The following is an 18313-nucleotide window of genomic DNA, read 5'->3' as shown; positions in this document are numbered from 1 at the left end:
ATATTTTGAATAATGAAGTTGTGGGGATCAATCGGGGCTTAAAGTTAAGGCTGTGGTGGTATCTATCTTCTCATCTAACTCCAGTAACTCTATTAAGATCCCAAAATGAAATATTAACTAGACAAAATTGTAAAGTAAGGCTTTAAAAAAAAAAAAAGTTGCTCATATAAGACACATAAGAACTTTCTAGTAAAAAAAAAAGTAATAATAATAATGTCACACCCACGAGCGTTACTAATACTAGAAGAAATGTGGGCTCTACATACTTCAGATATATTTTACTGTTTACATTCTTGCAACCTCTAGATATTCTACAGTTTTTACTCTACTTTGCACATTAACTGCAGAAAGATGTTTCACTATGCTGAATGTATCTGCCAACATCTTGCTCCTCTGAGTACTATTTATTAGTCATGCTTTATTCAATTTATTGATCCAGTATTATCTAAATACTTACTTTACAGAATTTCATGTCATCATAGTTTGACTTTGTTTTGATGTGTAACTGGCTTTTACTACTACTTTCAATTTGAAACACACACGTCCTGGTCCAGTGCTACTTAAATATGATCCACCCGCTCTTTAGGCCTATTGGAGTACAAGCTAACTGGTTTTGGCTCCTCCAGGTGCCTACTTTACCCGGATGGTGCATCTGAGCGACGTCACTTTTCGATTTGAAATCTGGGACACTGCAGGGCAGGAGAAGTACCACAGCATCACCCCACTGTACTACAGAGGAGCCCACGCTGTACTTTTGGTCTACGACATCAGCAAAAGGGTAAAAAGGAACCTGATGGTGGAAATTACTTATCTTATCCCATCTTGGCTAGCGCATGCCATCATGTGTTGTTCTGTGCTTGTGTCACCGTAGGAAACGTTTGTCAGAGCTCAAGTGTGGCTCAAGGAGCTCGAGAAACAATACATTGCAGGATCTACTGTCATATGGCTGGTGGGCAACAAGGCAGATCTCGATACGGATCGGCAAGTGTCAACAAGGGTAATATAGACACCAAAAAGAACATTAACAAGTTCTAATGAATCACTACCTAATATACACAATCACATTTACAGCAGGTCCTTACCAGTGACAAGCAGCTCTGGTTTCTTTTTTTTATACTACAGGAGGGACAGAGTCTGGCCAATGAAAGAGGCTTGTTCTTTATGGAAACCTCAGCTCTGTCAGGAGATCAAGTCAGTGAGCTGCTGCTAGCTATAGGTAAGTTACAAAGAAATACACTGGGGCTTTAATATGGGAGTTCAATTTTCTGGAAGCCTGTCGCAGCAAGTTCCACTAAAATAACCCTTTAAAATATAGACTTTTAGGGTTCTAATCTTATTAAGGAGGGCTTCGAAAAGAGTATCTGCCTGACAGGGATCAAAGGTTCAAAGAACTGCAATTCATGTGCCACTAGAGAGCAGTAGACACCAGCAGAAGCAACAAGATCCACTTCATCACCCTTCATGTAAACAACCTAACTGGCAATTTGAAAACTATAAAATCCTGTCTAAATCTAGGTCTGACGTGCCAGTTTTCTTTTTTACGGCCCCAAACTGCTGGCCTTCAAAATGCCTGCATGCTCTTGTGTAATACAGCTGCGAGGGTGATGTCTTTTGGTAACGGAGCTCTGGTTCAGCCCACAGAGTGAACGAGTGCATCGGAGAGCAGCAGGGAGGTCTGTCGGAGTGGCAGGAGCCAACGCTCGTGGACCTGCGTCATCCAGGCCGATTCAATCCTTTTGGATACTGCTGCAAAGTCGGGCCCTGATCTGTGTGACCATTGGCTGCCTGCTTTTGTTTCTCTCTGTTTGCCATAATCAGCATAAAGCTAAAAAAATCAGTGCAAAAGCTTGTAGATTCTGAATTTGTGGTTCTGCCTCTAAACTATTGCACACCATAGCATGTATCCGGATATGCATTAGATTAACCAAGGAATGCATGTTTAGTTTGGTTTATTTCACTGTCACATTCACAACAATTGTTTTTATTATTATTGTTATAGCTCTACTCAACAGAGCTTTATCCATTTTTATTTGTTTATGGTCTCCAACTGTTTGTACTGATTTTCCTCAGTGGGTTTGGGATCAGCTTCCAGCAGGCAGCAAACCCCTGCCAAGTGTTGAACCGACACCAACAACCTCCACTGTGTGTCCCCTGCCTGCCTGATATTTGCGTGCAATTAAACTCAGACGGAGATCCCCCCTTGCAGAGTTCAGTTGTTCTCCAAGTTTCTAGAGACCTTTGTGAAGATTATAAATCCATTGATATAAAGGGCCGGGTTTTAGATTTAATTTCTACATGATTTTATGGAATTACAAATTTTTCTATTATGCAGTTGGAAAAGATTTCATGTGAGTCACAGACACACAAACAGTAAAAGAAATAACTCCAGAAGTATCAAATACTGACTGTGTTCACTTGGTGTCCCTCTTGGTTTTAGTCTTGGCTTCACTGACCGGTGAGATAAACTCTTTGGTTCAACTCAAAACTGACATGAGAAGATTAATATCAAGTCCACATGTCTCTGATTGTGTCAATAATTCAAACAGATTTAATTAGGCAAAATGAAAGCTGAATTCGGTTTGATTATCAGGCTGCTTTGAAGCCTGATGGACAAACCTTGAAGCAACAGGGACATGATTAATATGTTCTTGCCTTGTTATTACATTTTTAATTGTGACCACATTAAACAGACAAAACGCTATATACTCATTTGTGAACTTTAGAGTTGTTTTTCAGTTTCTTTTGTGGATTAAAATGTTTTTTTGGACAGAAGTGCTCTTCCTTTGGCTAAGTTAGATTCCAGCTACCTAAAGGCCAAGTCAAGGTTTCCACATCACTGTACACAGACCGACTTTTAGAGCGGATACCAGATGTTCTATTTATATTACAATATTTATGAGTTGGTGTGCTGAGAGGATGGTTGCATTACCCCACATATCAAATGTAGAAAAACACACAAGGCTCCCGTGGATGTCTCTGGAAGGCTGGCTGTGACTTACTGCACACAGGCTCTTACTTACAGGATACAGCAACACATTGGACTGTGTCAGTTATTATTCATGAGGTGAGCTGAGCACAGGATTTCTAGCAAATTTAGAACTTCTAACTATATCTGAGCACCATTGGTGGAAAGAACGAAGCAGCAAATCAAAGCAAATGTCAAAAATCTGATGAATTACATGGGTGGGGATGATGAAGTATTGGTGTGTTCCACCATTTGTTTTCCTGACAGTCCGTGTGCTTCCAGCGTGGACTGTTGGCACGGTCGCAAATTTTGGGGCTGCACGTGAACATGTGCATGCAGGGTTGTGAGTATTGTCATTAATGTGGCTCATTCAGAGTGTTGTTGTTGCTTCCTGTAACAGTAACAGATAGTGGAAGAGGAGAGGAAAGCTGCGTGAAACTGCAAAGACAAACTCTACATCCATCAGCTGAATAAAGCAGATGCCGAGTCCTTCCATTCAGATGTCTGGCTGGCGACCACTGCTCTGTCAAACTGGGCTTACTTGACTTATGATCAAGAACCAGCAAGTCAGCTTCTGTCTTGCAGCCTTTCAGTCATTCCCTCTTTTTCTTGTTTTTCTCGATTTTACTTCTGAGTATTGCCTCTGCCATGTACTGAAACCTTCTTCTTCTTCTTTAAATTTTACAGTGGCAATTAGCATGAAGGTAATGTCTGACCTTAAGCTGGACCATAGCTAGCTCAAGCTCCATCACTGGTGGAGGGTGACATGGTGCTGTAAAATGTTGCACACTTCTTGCAGGAGATTACACCCAATCACCTGAGCTGACTGTGCAGAACAGAGTCGATATGTTAAGTCAGGCAACCATGTGCATGATTTTGAAGCTATTATTCTGAGTTTAAAAAGTTGCATAACGTTGCGTTAACACAAAGACTCTTGGGTACGGTAGGTCCAAAAGTCAGAGCTGTCGCATGTGTTTTTTTTTTTAACGTCTTCTTAGGAGTAGAGATCATTTTTCTTTCCTGGCATAATGATTGGCTAACACTGTGCATTGGCATAAACTTTGCAAGACAACGAACATCATAAATAATACAATAAAAATTTAAAAGATTATTGTGGCAGCGGATGAAAAACTTCTGTTTGCGTTTGGACAGCTGTAGCCCCCATACGGCGCAACGCAACCTTTCTCCCCTGCAGGCTCTTTGCGCAATGTTCTCCCATGTTTTCTCCATACAAAGCAACTTTCTCTGCAGGATGTGTGGACTTCTTGATGCTCGGTGATTTAAAACATTGCTGCGATGATAAATCATCGCTGAAATGAGGCTTTATTATGCTGATTGAAACCAATCGTCCTCTGAGCCAGAGGGGATGCTGGCCCCTCTTTGATTTGGAATCGTCGCAGAAACAAAGGAACACCTCACACTGAGCTGATGAAATGCAGTAACAATAAAAGAGGGATGATTTGGTTGTCATTATGAGCGCGTAAATCTTTTTGTTGCAGATTTTTTTTTTCAGATTTTGCAGATGTTTTAGAAACCAATTAAGTGATCTCATGATCTTTTCTCCATTTTGAACTCTTCATCCCTAAATATTGATAAAGTCAAGATAAACAATTGAATAACTGGAGTCTGAATTATCTGAAAGATGGCAAAAAGCTGACTAATGCTTAATTCTGATTATGTAAACCATCGTGCAGCTAGAAGGAATTGCTTCAATAGTTACTGTACCAAAGGTGTTAAAGGTAAAGCTTGTAGAAGGTTTGAGCCAGAGGATCTACAGGCCAGAGTTCACATACGCTTGTAAAGACTTGAGTTTCTAATGATGATTGACTACAGCTGCTGACTTGTCTGAATCAATTTAAATAGGGCTCATTTGATCCACTCATTGGACTCAACCACAAATGCTGCAATTGTAAATTCTAAAGAGCTGAAACAGCAACTTGAACACGTCAGGAAAGTCACTTGGAGTCATTTCAAAGCAACTACAGATCCCCAAAATGCAAGTTGTTACCTGCTGCTAAGAGACAGTTGCTCATAGTATTCAAGAGTCAACGAGGAATCATCCAAAAGTAGGTCTGCAATGAAATAGAAGCTGCTGGAAGACAGGTGTCAGTATCTGCAGTCAGGTGTGTCTGACATCGCCATAGGATGCTGCTGTGCAAGAAGTTCTTTCTCAGCGTTTGACCTCAAGAACACCAAATGTACCGTCAAGCATGGTGGTGGGAGTGTTATTCTCAGTTTAAGATCTATTTAAAAAAAACAACAACATTGCCATAGGATGCTGCTATGCAAGAAGTCCTTTCTCTATGAGTGGCCCCTTAAGGCTTGACCTTTGACCTCAAGAACACCAAACCTACCATCAAACATGGTGGCGGTAGTATTATTCTCAATTTAAGATCATCTATCCATCCATCCATCCATCCATCCATCCATCCATCATCTTCTTCCGCTTGTCTAATATCAGGTTGTGGAGGCAGCAGCACCTTAAGGCTTGACCTTTGACCTCAAGAACACCAAACCTAGCGTCAAGCATGGCGGTGGTAGTATTATTCTCATTTTAGGATCAATTTAAAAACCGATAAACAAGGAAAGTGTGGGTTAATATGTTTTCATGTTGCCTGTTGTGCCTCAACTTCAGCTGCTGTTAACATATTTTTGCCTCCCTGCTGCTCTGCTCTGTGCTCACATATTCTACATTTCATTACAGTCAAATTCCTAATAAAGCTGTTCTCCTTATAATATAACATATATATATATATATATAGTCAGACAACACAGCGAGACGAGACAGTGACTGAAAATCAGCCCAGTAATACTACATGCTAACTCCAGAGCCATTTCTAAACTGCTGATTTTCTAGCCGCATGTCAAAAAAATTAAAAACAAAGTCTCCAATATTTTGATGTAAAGTGATTGCTCAGAGAAAGCAAGTTAGACAACAGGTTTCCCTCTCTCATTTACATGTACGTCAGCTGTTTTGCTACGCTCTGTCATTTACAGACGCAGAGAGAGTCTTTTTCCTGAAGGGAGCGGAGATGGCAGCAACTCAGCAGAATTTAAAGACGCGGAACAACAAAACAAAACAGGGGTTATATAGTCATGATAAAATTAATCATGTCTGCACTTTGAGCTGAAAAATTCAAAGACATATTTTGGGGACATCCTATACTTAACTGGTTGAAAAGAGGCACAATATGGGACTTCTGATATTGGAGGAATGCGGGCTGGTTTTCATTAGAACACAAGCTGCTGCATTCTGTATGATTGATCAGTAGCTTTCTTAGACACACCAGACAAACAGCTGAATATAACATCATGTCTGTCAGTGTGGTGATGTCTGTTAAACGATACAAGAATGTGTTAGTCGTGTTTCTAATGGGGAAATCAAAATTAAGATCAGAGTCAACGATAACGGCACTGTTTATGGGAGTTTAGTGTTCATCATTTTAGGTAGTGAGACAGGTTTCCTCTGTCAGGTTTGGCTCCCGTAACTATGGATTCAGTTTTTATCTTTATTTAAATGTAAGAAGTTAGTCACGGACTTACGTCAGGAATGCAAACAATCAAGGTGTTGGTAGGAATGCTGAGTACTATCTGCATAGTTAGTATATACAATATTCTAAAATACTGAATGCAGCGCAGGAAACTTGTTCACATCTCCAACAAACACAATAAAACAAAGCAGTACGCGACACTGAATTCTAACTTTATTATTTCACGCTGTTCATTCATGTAGTTTATTCCCATACGAAGCCCTTTCCAGGACTCTCTGAAGTACAAGTGGACGGATTTTCACGGACTTTCACATTTTGATTGCCACATATCGTTAAAATACTTTTATTACCTCCCTGCCTGAAAGCTGAAAAACTCCCATAATCCCTCACTAAGATCTTATAAATAAAACACAAATCATTTATAAAAAAAAAAAAAAAACAACGTACAGAAAATAACTCACGCAATGTTTGACGACTCCTAAATCTGCGTCCAAATCTCTAACCCCACACTGAACACTGAAAAATGAAAACACAGTAGATATTTAATCATCCACAAGCATTTTTCACTGTGTGATCCAGACGTTGCTGCCAGTTTTCGGTCTATAAACTCCGGCTGTGATGAAACCCAGACGCTCATTTCTCCTGTGGACTTTTCGGCCAAATCTCCCAACCGGTCTGATCCCTCTGCCTGTGTACCAGGAGGCATCGATGTCTGGATCTGAGCAACGTGGATGAAAAAGAAACACATAAAGCGAAGACAAATTGATTAAAATATCAAAACCCACCAAGTCTGACAGTTTAAAATAATCACCTCGCCCTTAGAAAATGTTAAATGTTGCCTCATAGTGACAGGGAACTTTAAACAAGTAGCTGGGTTGGCTTATTCAGAAAAGGGTTATTGAAAAGAAAGAAAAAAAAAAGTCTTGCATCACTTCTGCCTAATGGTATCAAGGCATGCAGATAGTTTTGCTTTAAATTTCAGGGTTTGTGATATCTGGCATTTCAGCTTCTTCTGCAAACGTATTTTACAAATTTTATATTAATTTTTTAAAAATAAAAAAGGAAAAAGTTTGATGTATGGAGGCACAAAATGTTCAAAATTGTAAAACAATAAAAATTAAATCATAATAATGTGAAAATCTACAGAATATGATTTAATTTTGCTTAAACAACAAACGGTGGTAGAGTTAATTGTCGATCAGGTTTTGTTTGAAAATTTTCTTTTCCCAAAGTCTATCTGTATTTAAATGACCTGTTCAGGTTGTAACTATATATATATATATCATCAGGTCTTCATCTGTCTATGAGGAACAAAACAGAACAGATCCAGTTTTTAAAATGGTTGATAAGATGAGTTATATATAAAAAAAAACAACATTTGGATTATTTCCCAGTTTCTTAACTACATTCTGTATTTATGGTTATTTAGCAGTTATAAGCAGTAAATTAACATTCAATAAATGATTTATAAGAGCTCATAATACTATATTTTGTAAGCATACATACGTGTTTATTAAGTATCTGTCAGTGGAGGCTACTGAATAAAAAGATAATACAATCCAATAAACAGCTGAAAGAAAAAGCTGTAATAAATACCGTACATATGTCCTTACAACTGCCTCCAACAATATTAGAGTGTTTTATATCTTGATTACAAACATTGAAGTGGGCACTGATGTGCGACAGATTATGTCATGCTGCATTTCTTATTTTCTGGATTTTTCCCGTGCCCACATAATCGATGATTTCGGGGAGCTCTTACTTTTGATAATCATTGAACCAGCTGCTTGAGACCCGCTCAGAGCTTGACTCAGCAACAGCAGGACAGCGCAGAGTCCCGCACACAACCTCATTGCAGCTTGACCTGGAGCGCAAAGACAACGTAAAATCAACCACATTTAAACGCAGCATAATGTCACGCTGGATGTTTTTTTTTTTTTTTTTGCCAATTTGCAACCGATACAGAGAAGCACCAGAGGTGACAGACGCAGTCAAAGCCATTCTCAGATTGGTCTCCACTGCTGCAGATGAAGGAGATTTTAATCAAATTTCCACAGCAGACTTTAGAGTCATTCCAATAAAGCGTAATTTACACCACATTGGCCTCAAAACGAACGCCAGAGAATGTGTTGGTTGGGAGACAGAACGAGGATCAGGGTCAGAGCAGAAAGCACACGATGTAATCATCATTTTGGATCTCTCTTTTAAAAAACAACATTTCGTGATGCCTCCGCTCTCAGAATGAGTTTATTTCTCCTCAGACTGTTTAAACTGAGCTTCTGGCTCTGCTCCTGTCTTCATTACATGGTTGCATTACTTCTGATCCAAACAATATTCTGTCTGGTTTTGCGAACTCACTGAGAAGCATCACTGGGATACTGAGCAGATATGGAGACTTACCGTAGCCGGAGGGAAGGTGGAGCTGCAGAACCAAACTTCTCGCTGTCACCCAGTCAAAGTCAAAGCAGCCGAACAGGTGCAGGAACCTCACCTCAGTCTTCCACGAGGTGAAATGATGCCACGGCGTAAACCCTAGAAATGGGATGAAAGCAATTATGAACTGTGATGAGAACGAAAGATCAAACAAGGTGGTGCCTCACCTGTGATATGAGGAGGCTGCACTCCTGAGGTTCTGGTCTGCGGGTGTCGATTTCAGCTTTTTGTTCTCTTTATATCCTGGCAGGAGGGGCAGCAATGTGTTGACATGCTGATGTCACCCACCTCTCAGCAGGAATATGTACAACGTATGTACACAAGACCTGTGCTGACGAGATGTGGAAATGCAGCACTGTCAAACTTCAAGTAGGTATAAACGGTGAACCAGAGCGCTATTCTGTATTTGGGGATCAGTTCCATCCAACAGCAAAGATAACTATCAGTATCCTAATTGCAATATTAAGAGTTGCCACTGCTGGGTTGATTCCACACCTCATTTACCAAACTTATGATGACTCTTGGTACCATCTACTTTGTGAAGTGCACCAGTCCTTCCTGCAGCAGAACACCCCCACAACATGATGCTACCACCCCCGTGCTCCACAGTTGGGATGGTGTTCTCAGGCTTCAAGCTTCCCCCTTTTACCTCCAAATGTAACGATGGTCATTAAGGCCAAACAGTTCAGTTTTAGTTCCATCAGACCACAGGACATGTCTCCACAAATGAAGGTCTTTGTCCCTGTGTGTATTTACAAACTGTAATCTGGCTTTTTTTTATGTTGCTCTTGGTGTCTTCCTCTCTGAGCAGCCTTTCAGTCCATGTCGGTCCAGGACTGGTTTTCTGTGGATAATGACTCTCTTACCAGCTTCAGCAGCATCTTCACAAGGTCTTTAGCTTTTGTTCTGGGGTTGATGCGCACATTTCACACCAAAATGCTTCATCTCTGGGACACAGAACTCGCCTCCTTCCTGAGCACTATGATGGCTGGGCATTCACATGGTGTTTAGGCTTGCGTATAAATGTTTGAACAGATGAATGTGGAACCTTCAGGCATCTGGAAATTGAACCCAAGGATGAAGGAGACCGGTGGAGGTCCACTGTTCTCTTCTTGATATCTTGGCTGATTTCTTTAGATTTTCCATGTTACCACACAAGGAAGCAGTGTGTTTGAGGTGTGCCTTACAATACATCCACAGGTGTGCCTCCAATTAACTATCCAATTAACCTATCAAAAGCTTGCAAACCCATGACATCATCATCTGGACTTTTCCCAAATAGCTTGAAGGCATCTTAGTGTATATAAACTTCTGACTTTGAAAAAGTAATAAAAACAGCTCTCATTATTCTGGCATTTAGCAAATAGAAATAATTTTGGTAATCCTAACTGACCTAAAACAGGAAAAGTTTAGTCTGATTTCTGAATATTGTGACGTATTCTTCTTGACATACCTCATCTCCTAACATCTTAAACATCAGACCTTGGAAGCATCTTTCCGTCGCCCACAAATGAAATCCTTCCTGTGAAATAAAGCAACCAAAACATTGCTCTGTTGCCATAACAGGCGAGTGCAGTATGAACGTAATAGGAAGCAGCTGCTGCTCAATCAACAACAAAAGCATGATTTGTTGAGGTTATGGTGAGACGATGCAGATTTGCTACAGAAGCTGCCGTTTGATGTCGCATTTATAAACGACGTCATTCCCCTCGAACAGGAAAAAATGTGAAAACAACAGCTCGGCTTGTACATAACAAAATGAGCCTAATATGGGAAAATACATTAATGGGATTAAATGAACGATTTAATAGCGACTTGAAACAATCTGAGAAGTGATTTATAAAAGCCGGCTGAATTGCTGATGTGTTGCCACTCGGGTGGTTAATTCCTGTGTGTAGTGGGTGCAACGTGATCTGAAAACTGTATAATTGGAAATAAGATAAAACGGAAAACAGCTCCACAGATGGACGACTAATTCAATAACAATCTGGCCCTTTGTGTCTGTGATTAAAAAGCGTCTTGTTTTTCCCATGTGAACGTTTAATATGTCAACTTAAATGTGTGTGCATTTAATTCATCGGTGCATATTTAAAGCCACTTGGATTCTTTGTCATCTACGATAACAAAGTGCAGTTGAATGCCTGGTTTGGACGATTTAAATTCGCCGTCTTGTTGACTTTTGGAATGAAAAGAATTGCAACCTCTGCAGCAATTTTTTTTTTTTCTTAAGATGTTGTTTTTATTTCAGAAACACAAAAAAAACTTGCAGTGCCTCTGAATTTCAGTCACTTGTTTGGACTTAATTGTCTTTGAAAAATGGTAAAGCAGTTCAGGAGAGTTCTATGCTGATTATTATGATGTTCAAACTGGTGTGTTTGGAGAAAAAAGGAAGAATTACATTGCTGAATGGAACACGTTGACAGTTGAGTTGCATCAGATTATTGATCAGCTGTTTAGCTAACCAATTTTTTTCAATTAATTGGTTTAAGTCGTTTTTAAATGATCTGAATCCATCTTCTGAAATGTGAACCTTCTCTAGAGTCCTTCCTCCTCAAAACAAGACATTTGCAGACATCATCTTGGGCTTTGAGAAACATCGATGGACATCATTCACCATTTTCTTGCATTTTATGGACCAACAACTAATTGACTCAATGTGAAATATATTTGACAGATGAAAAAGAACACAGTCATTAGTTCCAGCACTGAGATGGAAATATTCTGCTTTGAGGTTGTGGGGAGCCGATGCCACAGGAAACATAACACGGATTAAGGGAAGAATTCCACTAAAAAAATCATAAACTTGTGGATGCAAATGTCCAAGAGTCAAGAAAGTGTTTTCTACTGCAGACAGTGATCCACAGCAGACTTGAACTATGAACTACTTTAAGAAAACAAGCTGAAGCTTTTGGAAATTTGGAAATCTGCGAGGGGATTTTAAACATGTGGTGTGTGCAAGACTCATAAAATATCTCAGAACTGATCTGCAAGGAAGGGAGGTTGAAAAAAAATATCCAAATGAACAGAGATGCTTCCAACAAAAACTGTGCACAGGCTGAGACATCTGCCGCGGAGGAGACACTAACTCACTCACTGTTCAACTTTTGCACAACTTGTTTCTCGTGCTCATTAGATAAAAAAATAGCAACGCTTCAACATTTGGAGAATTTAATGTCTTTTCACCGCAGTGCTTGTATTCTTTTCTTTTGACAAATGAGCATTTGGCAAATTTACTTGCACCTGATATGAACCGGACAGTTTTCAACGTGTTAAAACCTAAAATAAACAAACACAAACACACATGTGGTACGTCAATTTAATACAAATCTTAGTTGCATATTAAGTTGCACTTTTCAGTTTCAGCTGATGCTTGCAAGCAAGACGTAAACATGAAGCTACTGATTATGGAGGAATGACAAGATGTTCACGCCGATGCATTCATGTATGTCTGTATGTATTTTATCTGCTAATTTACAAATGTAATATAAATATCTCAGATGTTGTATTTTAATCAAGCTCACCACAGTTTCACCACAAAATCAGTCCAATTTTACAATCAGTTTATCGCCAGAGTTCATTGTTAGTGAAGATATCAACAGAACATCACAAACTGTACAGCAAATAGATTTAACTGTTGTTGCACTGGACTGGCTGAAACTGCTGAATTTAAAACCTTCGTGAAGTAGAGAAGAGAAGTGAGCACACCCTCTGCAATATCACTTGAATGCCAGATTATTCAAAAGTGAATCACTTTATGATAATCACATTATTTCTATGTTTAAAAGCGACGTATTTACTCTTGTGTATAATTTAAAAGCTATCAGTTTAGATTTGCTGTTTCTATGACCCTTTGTTTTGGATGATGGATTCAATCTTCTTCCTCATCCAGTACACCAGTGGTGCACAAGTTTCTGCAGAGATGTTCTGCTGTTCTTTTGAGACTTTATTTTAAGTTGTTCTTTCTGAAGGGGTTGTGTTGCTGTACCTCAAGTTTTATCTGCTCCAAGCCATGAACTTGTCCAGGTCATAGCGTTGCATTTTTCGTTCGTTAGAAACTCTCGTATGATATTGACACTGTGCTTTAGATGGTTATCACGCTGGAATATTCCTCTTCTGCCAAGCTTCTGCAGACTGGGAACCATCTTGGCAGACAGGATTTGGGTATATCATAGATGCATGGCATGACTTTTAAATGTCATCTCCCCAACTGCTTTTGCATTCTGCTTCTGTGTTTCACTGTCAGGACTTTGCATTCACTGTGGTTGCCCTGGTCAGGTTTATGCCAAACACAAGGCACCGTATTTTTTATTTTATTTTTTTTTTTAGCTTTTGTGGGTGGTGCAGTGAAAGAGAGACAGGAAAGTGAGGAAGAAGAATGGAGGGGGGAGGACGTGTGGGAAAGGGCCATGAGTGGGATTTGAACTCATGACCTCCACATCGGGACTGTAGCCCTGCACATGGGACACCAGCTCAACCAGGTGAGCTATAGCGGTGCCCCAACGTAGCCGTCTTTTTGATCTGATTTGACCAAAAACGATGCTCCCAATATTCATCAAGTTTTCATGTTGTTTTTTTCCCCAGCAAAGTCTAATCTTGCTTTTCTGTGCGAAAAAGCAAGAAAGGTTTTTTTTTTTTTGAATGCCATCCTTAAAGGCTGATGGTATGCATTGTCCCTCTCAACAGAAACTAACTTTCACTGGTCACCTCAGTGTCCAGAGCTAGACTGTCCAGACAATGCACTGCCTCTCATGTTCTTTAAGGAGTTCAACTACTGCAGCTCTGACTAGTGGGACTATGGCTTGTTCTATACCTTCTGACTACTTCTAAAACTGTGTTTCCATTTATTTTTTTATTTTTTTTGTTGGCCACTGATCTCCCAGTGTCCTTTTTCATCTTTATGAAGTCTGACAGTCAATTAATTCTGGGAATTCTTTTCCATGTGAAGCCAAAACTGAGAACTGGTGTTGAAATGTCATTTTTTTTTAAGAACCATATTCATACAATTAATCTACTGAGAGATTGAAGGTGAGTTTAGTTCCAGTGGTTGCAGGTTTTTTTTGAAAAACTTGTATTCACCTTTGTTGCATTGAGTTCCTATGTTGGAGCCTAGAATTACATACAGTCTTTATTTGTTTGTGATTGTTCACAAGAGAAAATAACCTGCTGTTCAACTTAGCAGTTACTGATGTTGAATAATAAGACATTTAAGTGACACTGAATACGGGTGCACCCAAGTTTTCACTTTGTTTTTTTTTTTCTATGCGAACACTGACTTACACAGTTATTGATTTTAGATCAACACAATGAGAACTGCACATTAAAGTAAATGCATTAACTTGCTGGGTAATGTATGCAAATAAGCTCACCCTAAGAAGCATGTCCAATGGAGTTAGTGTATATCATGTGGAAGTAGTAACTCCAGCATATATTATGGAGAAAACTGGGATCCATCCCAGTTAAAATAACAGCAACATCATAAAAACAAGTTTTAAATATAACGGTAAGCAGTCCCGCCCCAGCAGAAACAAGAAACTCTTCAAGAAGACTTAAATACACTCATGTTACAGTCGTCCTCAAATGTATTCATACCCTCCCATTAAAGAAGGAAAAAAACAACTGACAAAAGTAATAATAAATAAAAATTCAATGAAAATCATGACCTTGCTTTTGGTTTGTGGTTCAACAGAAATATAAAAAAAACAACAACAACAACAACAAAAAAAACCGAGCAAACAAGCATGATGGGACCCGTAAACTAATATTTTGTTGCACAGCTCTTTGAGCCAATCAAGTGTTTTCTGTAACTCTCAATCAGACTTCTGCTCCTGTTGACAGGTGTTTTGATTTCAGTGCTCATCATCATTTACATTATTCTTTTCAACCACAATTCAAAAGCAATGTCTTATTTCACTAAACTCTAATTTAGCAAATTTTTATTTATTATTACTTTTTTCAGTTTCTAGTTATTTGAGTGACTATTGTGAATTTTGCTTTTTCTTTAATGGAAGGGTATGAATACATTTGAGGACGACTGTAGGTTCCAGTGTGTTACAAACTGCATGAAACAACAAAAGTGGCCACAAGAAAAACTGATGAGTCACATAAGACTCAGCCTCCTCCTCATGAGCCTTGTGTCATGACTGGTTTCTGCAAGAAGAGGGAGACAAACAGAGACAGAAAATGATTGGCTGTTCAATTATTAATGAAGATAATCAAACATTTCATGCTTTGATTTGGTAAATTGAATCATTGTTTCATAGCGAGTGAGACAAAAAAAATCAGGAACAGGACGAGAATAACCTATCAACCCGAAAATAACACACGAGTCGTCATGTGAGATGTGAGGGATGTGAGCGGTTACTCAGGCTGAAGAAAAGCAACTTGACACCATGTTTGTGGCACATGAAAGAGAAAATCAACACACTTCAACGTGTTTCTAAAAGGTTCATTAGACGGTAAGCACTAGCAGAAAGTGATAATCAAAAGAAAGCTGTCATAGAACAGTATGCTGTTGCTATGACTTGGAAACTGGATCACAGGTTGTGTTGAAGACAACACCTGAGGAATGACCTCACTGAAGAGGATTAGAATTTGAATCAGCTGTAAACCAGTTCTTTTCCTGACGATTCTCTGTTAACGATGCAGATTCCCAGCTGAGGTAATGCGTTGTATTGATGTCTCTTTTCAGCCGTATGTTAGCGTAGGATCTGCATATTTGACCTAAACAGGCGGAAAATCTAAAAGGAAATGCAGCTTTTTCAACCCACCACAAAGCCAATTTGGAAAACAGAGCACCAGGAGATTCGTCAGCAAAAGAAGTCAAAGCCCAGTGTGATCAGAAGGCTACATGAAGAGTTCATTTCATCTTAAAATAAAGAAGAGTTATTGACATCTTGGGAACGACATAGTTTCACTCGCTTGCTGAAAGTTAGATGAGGAGACTGACACCACTCTCAGGTCTGCAGTTGAAATTGTAAGCTCCATTCTGGTTTAGCTGATCTGGCTCTGTAACAAAATCTCTAACTAAAGCTAATCAGTTAACATTTTAGAATTGAGGTTGCAATAGGTTGCTATCTATTGGGTGGGAGCAGCAGGACTTCCTCTAGAGGTGCTGCAGGTACCTCAGTGTAGAATTAGATTTTGTTTTACATTCTCATTTTGTGATAGTGAGTGACAGTAAGCGACTAGAACTAGAATCACACTCAGCTAACATTATGTCATCATGAGACGACTACATCCATAAGAAGCAATTATGGTGGTGATTTTGTAGTACAACTGCTTTTATGGATGTGTGTAAGTGAAGAGGAAGCATCTACCGACCGCCTTCTTTAGCGTCCTCAGTGTTATCTCTGCAACTTGTTTTGACATTTTGAAAGACGTGCACATCTGTAGTATGCAGCAAAATCTCTGGGACAAGCACAGAAGTCTAAATCAAGCTTTAGCATCCCAACTCTAGCTCTCAACTTGCTGGAACAAACACATACAGGAGTGGAATCAGTCTTCTCATATAGCTGAAGGCAAGAGAGTGAATGATTATTTTCCAAAATGTAAATATCCCTAAAGGTTAACATTCAGTATTAAGGCAAGTTAGCCAACCTACACGTGAATTATTATTATTATTTTTTTTTTTGTCAAAGCATGTGTTGCTCTTGTCCAAATAGCAGCTCTGTAACTGTGGAAGTGAACTCTTCACTGCACCCAGCACCGTGGAGTGGGGTCATACCGCACTGGTAGCCCTGGTCTTTGGCTTTGCCACTGGATTCCTCTGTGTCAGGGAGCCCCTGTAGAGGGAGTTCCTCACAAACCTGTCGACCTGGTCTGAAAACATACAGCAACTGCATTGTACAAACATATTCTACTGTATTGCTCTAGTTACTGAAAGCACAGTTAGGATGTCAGATTACTGTCGTCTCTCAAATTATGGTAAAGATCTAAAAACTGGAAGCAAATTTGGTTTTTTAATAAATTACACTTGTGGGCCTATTACGCAACAATTAATGGGAAAGTCAATCTAGAAACACTCTACGCTTTCCTAATACCTGCTGGTCAGGAGTCTAATTTACAGTAGCAGTTGGCTCCAGATTGTCCCCAAAAGAACTTCTCATTAGCTGAGAAAAAACAACAGAATACCCACAAAAATTTCAAAATAATAACTATTCTGTCAAAAACATTCACAGCTGTGGTAATTCTCCATGTAGACGATCTGAGTATGTGCTATCAATCTGGGAAATTAAAGCCATTATGCAACAGGACGCACTGTTCGCTGGTTCACAAAAGCAGATCATCATGTTCTTTGAGTTTAACAAGGTTAAGATGTTTTGAGTCACTCGAGAGACCCCCGGGGGATCGTGCTCAAGGGCAGCAGTGTCAGTTCTTACTTGTGGGAAAGTTGTGAGAAAGTCTTCTGGCTTGGATTGGGATTGCAGACTGTAAGACACCAAAGCAGGAGACAAAGAAAGACAGAAAAAAGAAAGAAATATCAGAATGTGGGAAAACATGTGGCCCAGCAGCTGTTTTGGCACCTTTGCAAATTTATCAAATGCAGGCCTGTTGAAGAACGTACGAATGATGTGACTGGTTGATTTGAATCGGACAAGGTGGGAACCGAGCGCCACATCCAAGACCGCTGGGCGACGTTAAGTGAAGGCAGTGGGATTAAATCTGCTTACAGGGGCTTTATTTAATAATTTCCAACAGCTCTTAAACTCTAACTAAAATGAAAGCAGAAATAATTTGTCATTACCCTCCGTCTTTTATCCACGGGCATGCCAGCAGCGTTCAGGGCAGCAATCCTGTTCTCGATGTAAGAGACCTTAAAGAGGAAGGACAAAAGGGTTCACATTGTTTTTTCGTTTTTTTAAATTCTTAAGGGAAAGGCATAGTGGAATGACATGCACTAAATGAGTCCGGTCAGGAGGGAGTCTAACCAGAGACTCGCTGCTCAGGGCATCGACCCCCAGGTCATAGACTCCCCAATTACTTAGCCATCAGAGCGCCCCATTCCAATTAGGTTAATGTACCACCTGAGGCTCTAGTTTTCCCTACCTCACTCTGGGCGTTCTGGACGTTGGCGGCCGCTTGAGCGATCTTGCCCTCCAGCTCGCTGAGTAGGGCCGTTGAACCTCTGAAGCTTGCCCTTGACCCGTCCTCCAGGGGGTGCTCCTGCCTCTCAGGACTTTCTGATAAATGGTTTGTCTGGAAGAGAAACGTTAAAGTAAAACAGGACAACAAAAAAGTAGATTTGCTTGAGAAAAACCCAAGCAGTATTTTAAAGGAAGTTATGAATTAAAGGTAAATTGAAGTCATTTATGTGAGAATGAAATGTATGTACAGTACTTAAAAAAATTATTAGAGTGTAAGGTTTATGCTGCACCTGTCCTAAATTAACAGCATTGGTAATTACCAACATTATTTTTTATGATTC

General features: G+C 39.7%; 3 protein-coding genes across 5 annotated transcripts in view; 1 reads left to right on the top strand and 2 right to left on the bottom strand.

Moving 5' to 3' along the window:
- Positions 1 to 626: 626 nt before the first annotated feature.
- On the top strand, positions 627 to 2088 carry LOC103373061 (ras-related protein Rab-5B-like; the record flags this gene model as incomplete). The annotated part of the gene is made up of 4 exons (XM_008302863.1): positions 627 to 778; positions 872 to 997; positions 1123 to 1216; positions 1635 to 2088. Coding segments are annotated over 4 exons (503 nt in total), but the record flags the coding sequence as incomplete, so codon positions are not given.
- Positions 2089 to 6664: 4576 nt separating this feature from the next.
- LOC103373059 (prolactin-releasing peptide-like) lies at positions 6665 to 9098 on the bottom strand. The gene is made up of 4 exons (XM_008302861.1): positions 9057 to 9098; positions 8857 to 8988; positions 8219 to 8320; positions 6665 to 7174 (listed from the first exon to the last, which is right to left on the bottom strand). The coding sequence occupies exons 3-4, from the start codon at positions 8307 to 8309 to the stop codon at positions 7020 to 7022; spliced, it is 246 nt and encodes an 81-aa protein (XP_008301083.1). The 5' UTR covers positions 8310 to 8320; positions 8857 to 8988; positions 9057 to 9098; the 3' UTR covers positions 6665 to 7019.
- A 5788-nt stretch (positions 9099 to 14886) lies between these two features.
- The window catches only part of LOC103373058 (melanophilin-like), a 41750-nt gene continuing 38323 nt past the window's right edge, over positions 14887 to 18313 (bottom strand). For all 3 annotated transcript variants that reach the window (XM_008302857.1, XM_008302858.1, XM_008302859.1), the window contains 5 exons: positions 17935 to 18084; positions 17633 to 17701; positions 17268 to 17316; positions 16613 to 16707; positions 14887 to 15036 (listed from right to left, as the gene is read on the bottom strand). In XM_008302857.1, the coding sequence (XP_008301079.1) occupies positions 15010 to 15036; positions 16613 to 16707; positions 17268 to 17316; positions 17633 to 17701; positions 17935 to 18084 (390 nt within the window). In that variant the 3' untranslated portion in view covers positions 14887 to 15009. The remainder of the gene's footprint in view (positions 15037 to 16612; positions 16708 to 17267; positions 17317 to 17632; positions 17702 to 17934; positions 18085 to 18313) is intronic.

The sequence above is a fragment of the Stegastes partitus genome, unplaced genomic scaffold (assembly GCF_000690725.1).
Source record: "Stegastes partitus isolate 25-593 unplaced genomic scaffold, Stegastes_partitus-1.0.2 Scaffold1898, whole genome shotgun sequence".
Classification (NCBI taxonomy): Eukaryota; Metazoa; Chordata; class Actinopteri; family Pomacentridae; genus Stegastes; species Stegastes partitus.
Note: the sequence above shows the minus strand (reverse complement) of the source record. Positions and strands in the feature narration are given on the sequence as shown.

Coding starts and splice junctions, on each gene's coding strand:
- LOC103373059 (XM_008302861.1), bottom strand. CDS start 8,309: ATGAGGTTGTGTGCGGGACTCTGCGCTGTCCTGCTGTTGCTGAGTCAA. Junction 7,175..8,218: donor TGGTTCAATGATTATCAAAA/GTAAGAGCTCCC, acceptor CACGTTGCTCAG/ATCCAGACATCGATGCCTCC.